The 17678-nt window shown below is 40.3% G+C and overlaps 2 protein-coding genes across 2 annotated transcripts; one reads left to right on the forward strand and one right to left on the reverse strand.

Moving 5' to 3' along the window:
- Position 1: 1 nt before the first annotated feature.
- TAF5 (TATA-box binding protein associated factor 5) lies at positions 2-12269 on the forward strand (the record flags this gene model as incomplete). The annotated part of the gene is made up of 11 exons (XM_085308217.1): positions 2-20; positions 1104-1344; positions 2516-2831; positions 3484-3647; positions 4070-4205; positions 5244-5364; positions 6755-6884; positions 7884-8048; positions 8488-8665; positions 8804-8981; positions 10350-12269. Coding segments are annotated over 11 exons (1866 nt in total), but the record flags the coding sequence as incomplete, so codon positions are not given.
- A 2128-nt stretch (positions 12270-14397) lies between these two features.
- ATP5MK (ATP synthase membrane subunit k) lies at positions 14398-17514 on the reverse strand. Its single transcript, XM_085307782.1, has 4 exons — positions 17449-17514; positions 15708-15805; positions 15525-15620; positions 14398-14487 (listed from the first exon to the last, which is right to left on the reverse strand). Exons 2-3 carry the CDS (start codon positions 15792-15794, stop codon positions 15528-15530), a joined length of 180 nt encoding a protein of 59 aa, XP_085163908.1. The 5' UTR covers positions 15795-15805; positions 17449-17514; the 3' UTR covers positions 14398-14487; positions 15525-15527.
- Between the last annotated feature and the right edge of the window lie 164 nt (positions 17515-17678).

A 17678-nucleotide genomic window follows, 5' to 3' on the forward strand; every position in this document is an offset into this window, starting at 1 on the left:
GGCCGTGCCGCCGGGGAAAGGTGGGGCCCGCCGCGGGGCCGGGGCCGGCGGGGGGCGGGAGCGGAGCGGAGCCGAGTAGGGCCCCTGGGGCCGCTCCGCGGGAGCGGGGGGCCGAGAGCGGGGTCGGGCGCCCTGTCAGCGCGGAAGGTGCATCCCGCGAACTTCGTGCCCCGTCTCGGCTAGCGGCAGCGCAAGAGGCTGAAGGTTTCCTTTGCAGTCCGAGGGGATGGTCCAAGAGGCGGCCGCAGGGATGCGGGTCGATGCCTGCTGGACAGGCTGCGGTTTGAGGAAGGAGCCGTAGGATACTTGTAAGGGAGGCTCTACCTATTTCTAATCTGGGTTGTCAGTTAGTTGATGTGTTCATTTGTGTTAAGAGAGCTTTTGAGCAATGGGTTGCACAGAACAGCTTCACAGAACGCTGGAAGTATTGTGAAATTTCTGGAACAGGCATGTTAGAGATTCAGTAAACTTTATAGTATAAAGTTTGCCTGTTCCCGTTATCACCTAGTATGATTGTWTTTACATAAAGGTGAAGTGATGAAAACATATATTGGCTGCTGTGGAGAACAGAGCTCTTAAGAGTTAGTAGCCAGTGACAAGAAGTCACTGTCCTGTGGTAGTTGTGTTGTGGTCCCAGGGAATTGTTCACCTGAAGCTACTTTTTTTAGTAGAAGCAAAGTAATTACAGTGGGCATATTTTACAGGCTCAGAAAAGTTCCGTTTTCTTTTTTTTTTTTTGACTGTTTCTAGCTTGAGCAGTAAAGAGAACTTATTCTGATGCTGTTAGTTCTTTCTACCTTTTATGTAAAATCTTAGCAGAATTAGGCTATGTGTTTGTTAACTAACTTATGGGCAACCATTGGCAAGAAAGTACCAAAAGTAGCTAAGGGTGCAAGACTTGGCTGGGGGGCTGTAGTTAATGTCCTGCTGCCACCCTCTCCCCTCCCCTTAATGTTTAAGCAGTATTGAACAAGCATAAGACTTGGGGTTTTATATTTTGCTCTGAGCGCTTCACCTTAGCTGAGGATGCGTTAGCCACAGTGTATTTACTGGTTCGTTCAGCCTAGCTTACAAGTTCTTATTATATGGTAATCCTTTTGCAGTTGGAGGAGGTGTTGTTGTGGAAGATCAGCCAGATGTGAGTGCAGTATTATCCGCCTACAATCAGCAGGGGGACCCCACACTGTACGAGGAATACTACAGTGGATTAAAACACTTCATTGAGTGTTCCCTGGACTGTCATCGAGCCGAATTGTCCCAGCTATTTTATCCTCTCTTTGTGCACATGTATTTGGAATTGGTTTACAATCAACATGAGAGTGAAGCAAAGTCTTTCTTTGAACGGTAATTTATTTTCGTTTGTGTATTTACATTAGTTTTGGTCAGCTACTTTTATTAAATCTGTGAGCTATAGTAGCATAGGCGTGTGTGTGTGTGTGTGTATATATATATATATATATATATATATATATGAATGTGTTATTTTTCTTCTCTAATGGTGAAGGGATCTGGACTCTGAACTAGCAGTATCATGGATTACTGTAACAGTTCTTAAATCCTTTTCGAATTTGTGTTACAAACTTGCAAACTGCATGCTTTTAAACTGTACATGTGTAGACTTTGAACCACCTTTATGATGGGCTGGTGTGAATTTGAATTGGCTGATCAAATCATTAATGAAGAGATGCTGCTTTGTTAGGGAAAGATTGCTRGGTCATTTTTTAACACTAAAAAGAATTGCACCAAAATGCCAAAGTACTCCTTGTAAATATTTTCTAATGTCATGTTTTGTGCATAGAAATTCCTCAAATAAGATTGAAGTAGCTCACTTTTGGCTAAYCTTCAATTTTCTGTTTCCCCTATGTCTCAATCCTTTGAGGAGAAATTCAAATTTYATTTGTTTTGTTTTTGGTTTCAGACTAATTATGAAAATACTTCAACCCAAAAGGATAACTTTTTACCTCTTAAATATGRTCAGAAAAAATAGTTCTGTAAATGTAGTTAAAATGTTGCCTCCAACTGGTATTTTATAATATGGTTTGAGTAAAATGGAAAACTTGCTTTCTCTGGACTCATGTCAGCTTTTAGATATTGCAAATAGGGAGTGTGAAACATATGTTCATTGTGGAACATGCATGTTCATGTAATGAATTGGCTATAAATAGTTTTACTCAAAAATGCTCTGTACTTTATGGTGCTGCAAACTAGAGTTTCTGTAAATAAGCATGTTAGCTAACTGTTTGCTACTGGAAGTACCCTTTTCCTCATAAAATTCTCTGAGCTTCCATTTATTTGTTCTCTTCATCTTGGTTTTTAGCTGTTAGATACATTTACTTTGTACTGTAAATCACTGCTGTGTCCCCCTCCAGAATGAATTTTATTTCGGCAGTAGAAATAATTCCATGTATAATTAGTAGCTCCCCAAAGTTCTTTACATGTGTTTTGTTTAATGTGTTTGCGTAGGAGAATAGTTTTCATAATAAGCATTTTATTCTATCTTAAATTGTTTCAATAGGTTTCATGGAGATCAGGAGTGTTATTACCAGGATGACTTGCGTGTATTATCTAGCTTAACCAAAAAAGAACATATGAAAGGTAATGAGACTATGCTGGATTTCCGAACAAGCAAATTTGTGCTGCGTATTTCCCGTGACTCTTATCAACTCTTGAAGAGGCATCTTCAGGAAAAGCAGAACAACCAGATCTGGAACATCGTTCAGGAACATCTCTATATTGATATCTTTGATGGAATGCCTCGCAGTAAGCAACAGATAGATGCTATGGTTGGAAGCCTGGCTGGGGAGGCAAAACGAGAGGCTAATAAAGCAAAGGTAGGGGGCAATGATTGTTTTACTTTTATTACTGAGCAATCCTAAAAGGGAGACATTTTACACTTTAGTGTAGGCTGACCATTGCTACTGGAGATCTTAAGAGACAGCGTGAACAAAGAGTGGTGCGTTTAGGTTCTGGCAGAGATACYGCTGTGTGGTCTCTGAAGAACGTGTTGAATCACTGCAAGAGACAGTTCAGTTTGGTGGACTGAACACAAGGTTAACTCCTGAATTATTCGGTGGTTTTAAAATGAACATTTGACTCTGTCTTCCTCTCTTGTATAACAGAGGTAATTCCTACTTATTGCCGGTTGCTATTGCAAGGACTGTTTGTGTGGATCTTGATATACTACGTAGAAAAAATATGTAAAGCTGTAGGGGTTCTGCTTTAAGAATGTGCTAAAAGAGAGTGGGAGAATTTGCAATTGTTCAGACTAGTTGTTGGATGAAACAGCAGAACATATACATCATCATATCATTATAGGATGACCAGTAATGTATGCAGCAATATTAAAACTAACAATTTTAAATAGGCAGCTCTGTTATTCTACAGTCTTGGACTGTTACATTGAAGAGTTCCTATTTCAAAAAACACTTTTCTGTAGGAACAGCAAATATTGTTTTATCTCATGCCTGTCTTACTGATTTGCAGGTTTTCTTTGGTTTACTTAAAGAACCAGAGTTTGATGTGCCTTTGGATGATGAAGATGAAGAAGGGGAAAATGAAGAGGGAAAACCAAAGAAGAAAAAACCTAAAAGAGACAGTGTAGGGTCAAAAAGTAAAAAACAAGACCCTAATGCTCCTCCCCAAAACAGGTAACAAGAAAATCATACGTGGCGAGGGCTTGTTAAATTCAGTCTAGTCATACTCTGCATCGTGGCTCACGTGACTTTTTTTTGGGGGAGGGGGGCGGCTCTCTGAAAGCTTTATGGCTACAGCTGGAATGGCCAAAGGAAGTAATGGAAAGCTTGGTGTATTTTTTCCCAAATTAAAATTTTATTTGGTTATTCTCTAATCAYTTCAGACTTGATTATTTGTCTTCCACTGCCTGTCTGGAATGAAATGTCTGGAAGAGCTTTTGGCTTTCCTTTTTTTCTTTTTGTCAGTTAATCTTTTGCATAGTCTTTCATTCTTTCAATTCTTGTTTTATATTTGAATATTGAGATGTTGAGGTATCTGTGTTTAAATTGACAATACGGAAAGTGCTTTTAGTTCATAAAATGTGTACTGTTTGTAGAATTCCTCTGCCCGAACTGAAAGATTCGGACAAGTTGGATAAAATAATGAATGTGAAGGAAGCTGCAAGGCGTGTGCGTCTTGGCCCAGACTGCTTGCCGTCCATCTGTTTCTACACATTCCTTAATGCTTATCAGGTTAGTAAAAGAAGGACTTGGGTTGTAGGGAAGAAGGAATTTAAGTGGCAAATATTACACTCTTAAGAGAAAAAGGAAGTTCTGGTGTGTGATTCTGTTTAGGCTTGTAGACTGAGGTAACTGGATTGACTGTTAAATAGTGATTCTRCTCTAAGTTTTTCTTGGTGAATATTGAGGTCATAAGTTTTTAAGTGCTTAAAATCTGGGACAAACCTGGTACGTGAAGTGAAACTGGCACTGRGCATAAGCAAGCACGGCAGTTACTTAAATTAGCAGAGTGCTTGGAGGAACAAAATATCCGTGGCACCAGTGCCTTCACCTTACAGAATTAAACATTGGAGAGGCAAGCTGGCAGCTGCTCTTGCCACTGCGGGAAAGAGCAACTACCACTGCTGGGWGGAGGCCCTGTGAGCAGAAACACTCATTTCCCGTGTCCTGGCCATTCTCCATCATCGTTAGCAAGCTGGAGTTAACAGCTCCTCTGCTCCCTGTGCTAGGAGGAGCCRGACTCTGGCCCCTAGTCCTCAAGATAGGGAAATAAGATGTTTATTCAGAGTTTTGAGAAATCTTGTGCMATTTAGCTCACTACTTTCCTCTCTTTCTTAAGAGTTGGCAAGGCTTACTGGAGTGCATGGAATGAGCATCTTAACTCTTTAAAAYAATATTTAAAGACTTCCCTAAACTATTTAATTTCTGTGTTTTTTGCTTTAGTTTTGCGGTAATTCTTTCTTTCACTTTTCATGTGGGGTGCTAAGTGTATTTTGTAGAATACACTTGAATACAGTAGATAATTTGCCCTGAAATACTGGARAACAGTACTGTTGTATTATTAACCAGGCTTTGTTCATATATTTTTATTCTTCATGGCATAAGGATAGGGGGTTCATTTCAAGCAGATGTATACTTTTGTCTGGTCTGCATTAGAATAATTTTTTTTAATAAATCAGTCTAATTTTCTTACTAGTATTCAGCATTTTATAGTGCTCAAATGCATTGCAAAAGATACAAACTTAATATAAATGGCTGTTTTGTATGTAGGGTCTAACTGCAGTGGATATTACAGATGACTCTAGCATGATTGTAGGAGGCTTTGCTGACTCTACTGTCAGAGTGTGGTCTGTGACTCCAAAAAAGCTACGTAGTGTGAAAACAGCAGCAGGTAATTAAATAATGCATGCTCATCTTAAAATATTATGGTCTTATGACAGCTATGCTTTGTGTGAACAGAGAAAGATGTCTGTACCAGGAGAATTGTTTTCAGTGGTTAGATGTGGTCTCTTCATTAATTTTGGAAGAAGCAACATGTGCACAGATGTGTTGTTTCTAACTATAATATACAATATGCAATATTTTARAAAGGAATTTTCAGTGCCAGATAGAGAGGAAATCCCTTTTTTGTCACTGAAAAGAAGCATTTTATCTTTGCTCTAGTCCTTGGTTGGGCATATTCCATAAGCATGTACCTCTTTTGTTAACTAATAGGTTATATTTAACCTCGGTATTATAGAAATTTAGAGTTTGGAATGCGCAGAACATTGGGCTGTATGGTATGTTTAGCCTTGCTTGCTAACGGGATATGTCTTAGGCAAGTGGTCTGCCTCTGACTAACTTTTGAGCCCATTCACCATTTTCAGCCAAATTTGACAAGCAGAAATCTTGGAGATGACTGTATTCCTACAGCTTTCCTGAAAACAATAATTCAGCAACAGTAATTCTCTTCTCTTTAGCCAGAGGCAGTGCTGGAAAGGCTTCAGAGAACTCAGTAGTTACTTGTTGTGCTTGTCTGCTGATAGGTAGTCAGCTTGGAGTCAACCACAGTGCATCTTGCTTCTTGAATGGATGGTAGCTCTGGGGTGTAGGAGACAGCTCGTTATAGGGGACTTAGGAGAGAGACTAGACGTATTTTGTGGTAAATCAAAAGGGGGAACTTTGAGAATGAGGATGGAGGAAAATGTMAAGTATCTCAACACCTACACAAATTCATGGAAATCAGGCTTCTTTAATTCTGTTGTTCATGAACAACAGATGTTATGTTTGAAGCTAGATACCAAATGAACATTTCTTAATCTTTATATTTAACTGGGATGTGGTTGTGGTGTTCAGCAAACAGTAGCCTACAAACTAAAAGTTATTTTAAGTTGCACGTAGCATGTWGCTGTCAAAACACATTGATGCCTGAAGAGTGCATTTTTGGCATATTAACCTTCTGGGAGAAGACATGAAAATTTGGCATTTCTATCAAGAAGCTTTTAGTTTGTTTAGAGAGACTGCATGGTATGTCTATGRAAAAATAACATACCAGGATTAATTTATTTTAGCTCTTAGTGAAGACTAGAGAAAAAGTGGTTATTCATGTAAAGCATTGTTTTAATCTCTTCTAGTGGTAAAAACACTTTTAAATGCCATTTTGAATTTCAGAAYTGCCAATTTCAGGTGCTATGTCTTGTTCACATCATACTTACCTCTTTAAAAAAAATACTGTTTTGCTGTTTATGACATTGTCTTTGAATGTCTGACAGTTGTTATGCATGAACTTTGAAATGTTACAGACCTCAGTCTCATTGACAAAGAATCAGACGATGTCTTGGAGAGGATCATGGATGAGAAAACTGCAAGTGAGTTGAAGATTTTGTATGGTCACAGTGGACCTGTCTATGGCACCAGCTTCAGTCCTGATAGGTAAAATAAGTTTCTGAGTTCCCTAGATAGCTTGTCTCGTATCTTGATTATATGCTACTGGATATGAACATGTTGTTAATGCAGCTTTTTCCTGAAGGTTAAAGTGATTCTTGTATATGCAGGACATAAGGAGCTGCTGTATGTGAGTATAAGTGCTTATTAAGCCCGGAGTGTTGGGCATTATCATTTTTTATTGAAAATCAGTGAGAAGCTGAGGATGCCCAGCACTTTTTTTTTCTTTTTCTTTCTTTCTTTTTTTTTTTTTTTTTTTTTTTTTGAGATGCAGGATTTAAATGGCAAATAGATCATCTTAATGGCAAACTGTAGTTATGCTGGGTTTTAACCAAGTGAATTGGAGAGAGGGAAACTACTGCAGCATTCATTTTACTTGAGATACTGCAAAACTGGACCGACTATAACCTCTCTCTGCGCTTATTCAAGTTTCACTTATGTCCTGGAAGCCTTTGTTTTCAAAATGTATAGCATAGTATCTTTAAAATAAGAGATTTAAAAACATTGTGTAATTTTGAGAGTCTAAACAGTAGAAAGTACATTTAAATAGCTGAAGTATTGCTCACATGCACATGGCTACACAAGAAACAACCATAGCAGAAACACAGCTGGGAAGTAAGCTTTGTATGGAGCATCGGCATTTTGTTTAGTATGTTCTTGTTTTAAGTAATAATATAACAATTTAGTRGTCATTCTTTTCATATAATTGTAATTAAAGACAAGCTGTTTTTTTCCCCAGTATTGCTGTGTCATCGATCAACATACCAGACTGTCCCTTTTTTTGCATAAGGACCTAAAAATGATTCTTTTTGAATTGGTTATTGTTTCTTACCTTGCCAAAAGCATTCATTTATATGTGATAAGCTAAACAACTGCTGGTCAATGGACAATTTCTCTTATCATAGAATTCTCAAAGTATTTGTGTAGTGCATATACAGTCTCTGTGTAAGTTCCATATATAACGTGTTCTACTTTCTCCTGTGACAGAAACTATCTCTTGTCCTGTTCTGAAGATGGCACTGTCAGGTTATGGAGTCTCCAAACATTCACGTGTTTGGTGGGATATAAAGGACACAACTATCCAGTATGGGACACACAGTTTTCCCCTTACGGATATTACTTTGTGTCAGGGGGACATGATAGAGTGGCTCGGTAAGAAACTGGATAATGCTTTTACTTGTCTGGTAAYTTTGTGGTGGATGCACCTTGCAAGCGATGAGCTGATATATTCTAGCCCACTCTCCTACTAGGAATTAGAGTTCATTTGTATTAAAAAAAATTTTTTTTTGATGTAGTTTTGTTTGCATTTCAACACATTAAATTATCTGAAAACAAATGAGATGGTATGCTCTTAAGAGTCCWTCTATTCATAAATATTCTTTTGCTTTGTTTAACGACCATGATAGGATATTCTTCCTTTCCATCTTCTGAAATACATATTTTTCCAAAGCAGTCCATGCTAATTTAATAAATTGACCAGTAAGAAACCAGTAAGAAACCACTGCTTAATTACTTCCTGTATTCCTCAATATGCAACGTATCTTTAACTTCATTAGGGTTTTATTTATTAATAAAAGTTTTTTCTTTCCAGTCTCTGGGCAACAGATCACTACCAGCCTTTACGAATATTTGCTGGCCATCTTGCTGATGTGACGTGTACCCGATTTCATCCCAACTCTAACTATATTGCTACGGGCTCAGCAGACAGGACTGTACGGCTCTGGGATGTTTTGAATGGGAACTGTGTAAGAATATTCACTGGACATAAGGTAAAGGCACATTACTCGCAGTATAAAAGTGACCTTAGTTCTGAGGTGACATGTTGAAAAGCAGTGTTCAGAACAAATACTGCTTGACTGAAGGTGAGTAGACCTCATTAACTAATTCTGCCCAAATGTGTGTTTCAGGGACCAATTCATTCATTGGCATTTTCTCCCAACGGACGATTTCTGGCTACTGGAGCAACAGACGGACGAGTTCTGCTCTGGGACATTGGACATGGCTTGATGGTGGGAGAACTGAAAGGGCACACTGACACTATCTATGCGCTCAGATTCAGTAGAGATGGGGAGATCTTAGCATCAGGTAAAACTTACTGGAAACAGTGAAGTTTCCATTGCGGTCCGTCAGTCTGAAGCAGAACAATGTAACTGATTCTTTAAACCGAGGAAAGCAAATTAGAATCACTTGCCTAGCAAAAGCACCAGATTAAACTGGTGCAAGTTGAGTACTTACAGGACTTTTAACTGTGAGCCTTCACTACGCTGGGAACTGAAGAAAAAGTGTTACACTGTTAAAAGATAGTGCAGTGAGGTTCAGGATCTTTGTACAGTAGTGGTGGGGATAGAAGCAGAAATAAGAAATAACTCTTGGGCAGAAAAGTGGCTGTAGTAAGGGAGGAGCAGGAATGATAAGATGCCAAGCAGAAGGACTGTTAAGAGGAGAAAGGAAGAGATGAGTTATTCCCTACCTTAGTATTTCTTTGTGCTAGATCTTTTGATGTAGAAAGATGCATGTAATATCGCATACACACACATACACTCACGTGGAAATACGCGTGTAGCAACAGTCAGCTCTATAAGCAGTGGTACTTCTGAGGTCTGCTCGTTTCTCTGGCTCGTCCAAGTGGGTTTTCTGGTGTCTAATATAGCAGAGCTTGTTTTCCATTTTCCCTTAGTGGAAGCACTAAATTTAGTCTCTCCAACTTTAGTCAGCTGTTTTCATAAAATCTGTAGGACTTTATTATTTTTAAAATGTTACTCTATTCTGTAAGCTGGTTGAAATTAGCCAACACATTCAAGGTACTGATAGAGAAAACAATGCATGGGCACTGCAGTCACATCAGGATAACTTCCTTAGGAAGGACTAAAAATATTTTAGGTTGGTTTTGTAGTACTTTCCTGATTGGAGTGCAGTGAGAATCCCCAGTGAGCCACTACCACAGGAGTGAAAGCTCAGAGACAGGGTGTACGTTTGATCTGGTCCACAGGCTGGTTTGTTCAATTTGTCTGTTAAAGTTAGTGAAAGTAGTGAAAAGAGGTCACTGGGCCTGTAATATGCTGCTCTCTTCCCTGTATGGAACAAAACCTGTCATATGTGATGGGATCATARACATACCCTGAAATTGGCATTAGCCCTCAGGACAGACCTGCCTTCTTGATGCTGATCAGTGTAATTCAAAACCTATATGTTTGGAGAATGAAATTTCTTGTGCTTTATCCACAGAGCTTTCATTTTAGATTACATGAAGGCTGCAATGCTTGAACTTTAATGTGCATGTTCAGTTATGTTAGAGGCTTGTTAAAATCTGTTTGTTTGCAGAGGTGCGTAAGTGTTCCCTGTTATGAGCAAACCTACTTCTATGAGCTTTACTTTTTGCTATGCTAACTTTCTCCCAGTAACTTTTTTTTAAAGTATAAGACCTTAAACTGTTGTTCTCCATTTTCTTCCTAGGTTCAATGGATAACACAGTTCGGCTGTGGGATGCTGTGAAAGCATTTGAAGATTTAGAAACTGATGATTTTACTACTGCCACTGGACATATAAACTTGCCTGAAAACTCACAGGACTTATTACTAGGTACATACATGACCAAATCAACCCCGGTTGTACACCTCCATTTTACACGCAGAAACTTGCTGCTAGCTGCAGGAGCCTATAGTTCACAGTAAATTATGAAGCTATAAGACTGACTGTACCAAGTCACTGCAGTAATGACCTCAGGATTTGAGACAAGGAGGAATGTCTTGTACAGGTGGACCCCACTAGTTTGTTGCAGGAAAAACAAAACAATGTAAACTAATGCAAGCAGCATCTTCTCAGTTCTGCATTTCATATTTATACATTATTTGAAAATACTAGAGATTGACAAGACATCATGGCTTTTAAGGAAGGAATTATTTCATGGTGCTTTTGATAAATATATATATATTTAAATGAAAATGGCTGTCTCCTCTCAGAGATGGTTTTGAGCTCTGCTGAAACTTTTGGAAAGTTAACAGCCTCACTATGTGTTCTCAAACAATTTTTTAAAGCACTTAATTTATGGTTGGCAAACATTTGCTCAATCTCAAACATAGGCAAAAACTGTTCAGATACATTCAGAAAAGAGCRTAGTGGAATTCACCATAGCCTGGGCTGGGCAACAGGTATGGCGAGAGCAACACTGCAACAAATAGCGCACTGAAAAAGTAGGCCCAACAGGCAGAGGCTTGTGGGGAGCTACAAAGAAGCTACAGGTATAGCTTTTACGTATCCAAGTACTAAGTCTCGAAAAGATTTCAAGCTACTGTGCTCATTTGAGGTATTAGAAATGCAGGTCTTGTCATTCTGTTTTCAGAGGTAGCCTAAATGTTTTAAGTGTGATACATAACCAAAAGTGAAACCTGAACACTTTATTGTATGAAAAGAAAGGATTGAGGCACAACTGAAATACTTCACTCACTCTTAAAAACAGTGGACTTTGACAGTGGACTATACCCTTTTGTGGTATATTAGAAAAGATCTAAAGAGCTTTAAAAACCTGCTTGCTTTCTGCACAAGACTTTGATATATCAAACTGTAAACATAGTGAAGAGCCAAGAAAGGGAAAGATTGCAGAGCAAAAAGATTAATCAGTCCTAAGGGTAGAATCAGTTTGCTTCTGAAGCTTTTCAAAGGTCAGCTTGTCTGCTGAGGTGACGATTTCTTCCCACCACAACACGTTATCCAGTACCCCAGTAAATCTTCCTGGAAAAATCAGTAAAACTCAGAACTTGACTTCTAAGGAAAAGGAAAGCATGGAAAACACTGGGAGGTTCTTTCTGTGTCTTTTAATAGAAGCGTCAGCACCAAAGGACAGGCCCCATTTTTTTCAGGTATTTTACAAGGTATACAGGGGGAAATCTGTTTTGTATTCCTCTCTASTTCCAGTAAGAGCTTGGACACCTGTACAATCTGCTGGCTCTCTAGAGAAAATAAAAGTGAGACTTTACATTTCTAAGGTAAAGTGAACAGAGAACTACCTCCCATCTCACCCTTTCTCTGACTCTAACCCTTGGAGTAAAGGTGCATTACATGTCAAAATAAAGGGTGGAAAAATCCATTAGGAAGCTCACCTTGAAATCCTCTTTAAGGAAGAAAAGATTAAAATTATGGGGGGGAAGGAGTTGTATRTTATGGCTGAGTTGTTGAGGTACCAGTACTAACAAAACTTCCTAGTGCTCGATATGAGCAGTTGGATTTTAGTACAGTTATGGTGAATCAAATAAGTTGCCTAAAACAAAACATGTACAGTTTTGACTGCTTAAAAAAAAAAAACACTGCCACATTTTGCCTTTGTATTTTGTACAGTTTTATACTTTTGATATTGTAATAAATACTAAAACCACTTAGTTTGTGTCTATAGACTCTATATTACAGAAAGACATTTTCTTCCCTTGATAGTTGCAATGGAAGCAAGACCACTGTTGGTAAGTGAACACTCTGCTAAGGGAAACAATTTAGAAATGGGTAGTTGATATCTTATGTTTAACTATTTAATGCATTTTAGTTCTAACAGTGGGTGATGGGTTCTAGTTAATTAGGTGCATTACATTGTTACAGCAACCATTCCTCTGAAAGATTGTATATAGTGGAGCCCTGCTATACAAACAAACTGACAGGAGGAGGAGAATTTCTTTGAACTGCACTTCCCTTTCCCCACTAACCTGTACATTTATGCCCACCTGCTGCTGCCCTCGGCTCCAGAAGTATGYTTGTATGCTTCAGCACCCAAAGTCCTAGGTTCAACCTCTGCTGCTGGCAGCCTTCCAAGAAAGATGGTGGTGTTTAATCACATTAAATGTCAGCTCTAACATGAAATCTAAGGAACATACTAAACTTTAATTGAGAAGTAGAAAGGCAGTAGGTGGAAACCATAGAAGATAAACTGCACATTTTACTTCAGTGGTGGGCAAGGAGCAATTACATGCATCTACTTATAGTAAGACTATCATCCAGTGTGTGCCTGTGTCTAGGAAAAGGAATCATTGATTTACTAAAGTCTGTCTGTGAATATGCAGGGTGAGTGTCTGCATATTCAAGTAGCTCAAACAGCCACACTCTCCCTGTAGTATTCACTAGCAAGTTCTAGAGATGTAATAAGTCCAATGCACACTGACTTTCTGCAATGCTTTAAGTGGGCAGCAACAGCTAGATTCCACAGAAAACTGGTTAGTGCTCAGGAATCCAAGTCTTAGTACAAGAATTTAAGCCCCTATTAAATCTAAGGTGATTGTAGCCTCCTTTTTTCCAGATTGAGTGATTCCTTCAGCCTCTGACTGCACCGTACGATCTTAGAGCCCCTAGGTAAAATGAATCTTTTGATGAACTGAGCCATATCCCTTTACCCCATATAAGATGGTCAGGGCTGAATAGGAACAAGGGCCTTTAAACAGTAAATGAATGCTCAAAAAAATTGTCTGTGCTGAAGGAGAAGATTCAGCTTTGCTCCTGYTGCCTACAAGCTGACTGCTTGGCACTGGTTTTGATCTTAGTCAAGAAGCTTCCCCCCACCTATTCTTGTTAGTCATCTAACTTCAATAGTAATTTATCCCTCATGGTCTCCAGAAAGGTGCAAAATGCTTAGCCCTAATCCCATACAATATGTTTGAGGTTGAATAGGTAACACACAATCCATTATACGGGTTTAACATCAGCAAGAACTAAGCCATTTTCCTTCTGACAGTTACCTCTGCAAGAGAGGCTTGTAATGGAGGGGAGRGAGGACTTAAATATGGTATTTAATAGTTGGGCTCCAGCACCAAGCTCTGCAGTTCATTGTTTTGGTCCTCTAACTCCCCCATCCCCAATCTTTCAAMTAAAGTGACTAAAGCAGTGCAAGGCAAGAGACTCAGCTGAATGCTCATGAGACACTGCACTATCTTCCTGATCTCAGTGTTTTCTAAGTGAGAAGCAAAAGAAAACAAGCACCTCCATTTAATCAGTCTTTTGACCTGCTTGGAAAAAGAGGGCATGCACACTAGGTTTGATCAATCTTTGTTGGGAGGTTTTCCATCCAAAGCAAATAAGTTCTGTAATGAGAAATTACACAATACAGGCAACTGAGGCAGAAGCAAATCCTATTAATCTGCATCAAATTGCTATGAGTGAAAGAGCCATGGTTTCCATTTAAGCTTTTGAAATCCTAAGGATCCAAAAGATGGGAGCAACCAGGACAAATCAATTAACAGCAAACCACATAACTTACTGAAGGACAGTAAGCTTATTTGGAAGCATGGAGATGCTCTGATCAGCTGCAAGCTCTGTGCTTGGTAGGACATTCATGCTGCTGAGGTCTTTCACAGCCAAGTTACTACTGGTGCTCGGGACTTTAGGATGATGCATCATAACAACAAAAGAATTAAGTCAGGCTAATCGTGACAAGAATCAGCTACTGCACTACAGGTAAATATTTCTGACAGGGGAAAAAAGTGTCACAATTCTGCTCAGTTGTACAATTTCATATTTTAGATAGAACAAGTCATTGTATATATTTTATTAGGCTAGCCGTACACAGGACATCAACTTCTGTTACAATGACATAGATGGGAGGTTCAGTCATGCCAGCAACCTGCCAACAAAAGAGAAATAAGCCATAGCAAGTCTTGCACAGYGATACAAGTAACCAAGCATCCCTCTCCCTTAAGCCCAAACATTTTTAGTTAAGGGCAAGCAAACCTGACTGTACTCAGGACAAAAAAAGGATAATTCTTTTAACATGCTAAGCTTATTGTTTTTCTATTACTGCAGATAAGGGCAGYTCACATTTTTTTCAAAATGCCATTTCAGTGGGAATTCTGTATTTGAAATCAGACTACAGTATTTGCCAGCATTTTGCAACACTTGTTTGTTGCTATACCAGAACATAAGTCTACTAAGACTTATCAGATTTGGCCGCATAGACCTTCTTTTTGAAATGGTCTAACTCACAAGTCAAATGCTTATGTTAAGAAAAAATAAAATTAAAAAAAAAAATAGCCACGCATACAGGCTTAGTTCACCCTTACAGAGATTCACTATATTAGTCCAAGCACTCTTCTATAGGACCCTTCCATAATCAAGTGTGCAAAGTATATAGTTTCTTTGTATGGYGCTCCTTTAATCTGTTTAAGGCAAGATTTGAAGAGAATTTATTAATTCTTTCTTGGAATTCTCCAATACTACTAACAAATGAGTCCTCTAGTATTACTTTATTACTTTTATACCCCATGAAGCAACAAGTTAACCCCGTTTTACAGCAGAATGTCAGGCTATAGGCACCTAACAGTTTTAGGCAAAACTTGACACACCTTGCTGCAACACCCTTCCCTTCCCTTCCCCCTTTCTTGCTTGCTCTTCCTCCCCACTATAAGGTCGCTAACCTTTTTCACATTCCAGAAGAGTAACAATCCTAGTAACCCATGATTTCTGCATCTCCCATTAGCAGCCTGCTTCTTTCAAAATACCCCAAAAGCAAAATGACTTTGTATGCACCATTTTAAACCTCAATTGAACAATGCCTACACTTCTATCTCTAATCATATTTTGTTAGTAATTTATCCTTCATCACTCTTTCTTCTTGGACTAGCTTTGTATCATTTTGGTCCTGGAAGAACACCAGCCACTTACCGTTTACTTTTCTGTCACAGCAGGAGTTTTCTTTTTAGGCCTAAGCTTGAAGTATAAGATGAGCATTGCAATGCTTGTATACGTCGCTATTACATACTGAAAAATACAGAAGTTTAGTTTCAGTCTAAAACCCCCAAAACACCATTATGCTACACCACAAAAGTTGATTTACGTAATACATACATTCCTCCTGCCTATGATGGTATAGGAATTGAAGTATTTCTGAAATCCAGTGAACTGGTGTTGAGATCCTGAGTCATGGCCTGCCATGGTCACTTGTCCTAACAAGCAATAAAATTAATGATTTTTACAGTAAACTGGGACAAGATGAATAGATACTCATATTAAATTCTACACTGAATTTAATATTTCCACAGTCAAATCTTAAGTCTGCCTCAGGACATTCAACAAACATTGAATATACACGATTTCATARAATTGGTAAAGTTGGAAGGGACCTCTGGAGATCATCTARTCCAACCCTCAAACGAGTGACCCATATGGGGATTGAACCCACGACCTTGGTGTTATTAGCACCATGCTCTAAGGTAGGCATATTCAGAGCACTTTATCTTAAAATGTAAGTAATACACAAGTGAYATGAATGGAGCTAAGGGGATTAGGAGTCCTGGACAGGAAGAACATTCCTGATTTTCAGAATTCATTTGATTAAAAAAAAATCAGTATTACAAAGATGCACATGAAAGTTCTGTAAAATACATACARAAGAGAGCTGCCAGTCTTGCCTATAGCCATTCAAAAGAGGCAACCTTCTTCCATTGTTCAAGAATTTGCAATACCTAATCAAGATAAAACTTCAGTAGTTGAGCTATGACATYGTCTCAATCCCATATCAAAAACTGATTGGCAAGCTTGGGACTAGACCACTGCTATATTTTGTGATTCCATATCCACTGCACTTTATGTGCCCACCCTCCACACTGACAGATCTGGTTAAGAATATATACATATTTCTGGTTAGTTTACAGCTAGATTATTGAGTTGACTAAGCTAGCTACCCAGCTTCACAGCATTACACAGCACTGCGAAGCACTTTCACAAGCACAACAAAAACACCAAGCACATGGGAATGCACTTTTGAGTTCTGTCTGTGTCTAGACCAAAGTTTTAGCTCTCCTGTAAGAAACCAGCTAACATGAAAGTATGCAGAGTGGCATAGCAACAATATGCACTTAGAATCACACAATAGCCGAGGCTGGAAGAGTCCTCTGGAAATTGTTGAGTCCAACCCCCTGCTCACAGCAGAGTCAGCTAGCGCAGGATTGCCAGGGCAGTGTCCCTTCAGACACTTCCAAGGATGGAGACTCCACAGCCTTGCTGAGCAAYCTGTGTTCAGTCACCTTCACAGCAAAAAGTTTCTCCTTATACTTAAGTGCATATTTTGCTTATATTTAAGGGCTTTATTTTTATTTTTTTGTATTGAGGATAAGCATTTGGTAACCCAGCACAGAAGCGGCACGGGTGCCGCAGGGTTATCCCCCGAGGCAGAAGCGGGCAGAGGTGCCGCCGGCTCGCAGGAGAGGGCTACGAGGAGCCTTCTCAGCAGGTTCCTGCTCCATCAGCACGGCCGCCGCAGCAGCCGCCCCCCGCCGCGTTATCAGGGCTGCTCACACCCCACGCGACAACATCAGCTAAGTAAAAACCCCCAAATATCGGCGCGGGGAGGCAAAGTCGCAGCCTCCGGCCGCAGCGACGCCCAGAGCCGGGACTCCCAAGCGCGGCCCTTCCCTTTCGGGCACCCCAGTGCCCTTGACCGCCGCCGCCCGCCCAGCCCCAACGGCCAGGCCCAGCGGCGCAAGAGGCCGCAGCCCCAGGGCCCCCTCGGGACGGGGCTGCGCCCTCCCCTACGGGTACCCGCGCCACAGCCGCCCCCGGCCGCCGCCGGCGCCACCATCCCACTCACCCCTCGCTGCCGCGCTCTGCCCTTCGCCAGCGCCCTCCCACAAAATGGCGGCCGCCAGCGCCCCGCCCACTGGGTCGCGCGCGGCCGCCGCGGGAGGCGCTGATTGGCTGCGCCGCCGAGGGGGGCGGCCCTCCCCGCCCCTTTCCCCGGCGGGCGGCCGCAGGGCGCCCCGGCTGCTTCCGCTTGCCCTTTGCCCCCGCGCGCGCTGCTTCCGGGCGGGGCGGCGGCAG

This window comes from Rhea americana, unplaced genomic scaffold, assembly GCF_003343005.1.
Source record: "Rhea americana isolate MKP2758 unplaced genomic scaffold, rheAme1 scaffold_104, whole genome shotgun sequence".
Taxonomy (NCBI): domain Eukaryota; kingdom Metazoa; phylum Chordata; class Aves; order Rheiformes; family Rheidae; genus Rhea; species Rhea americana.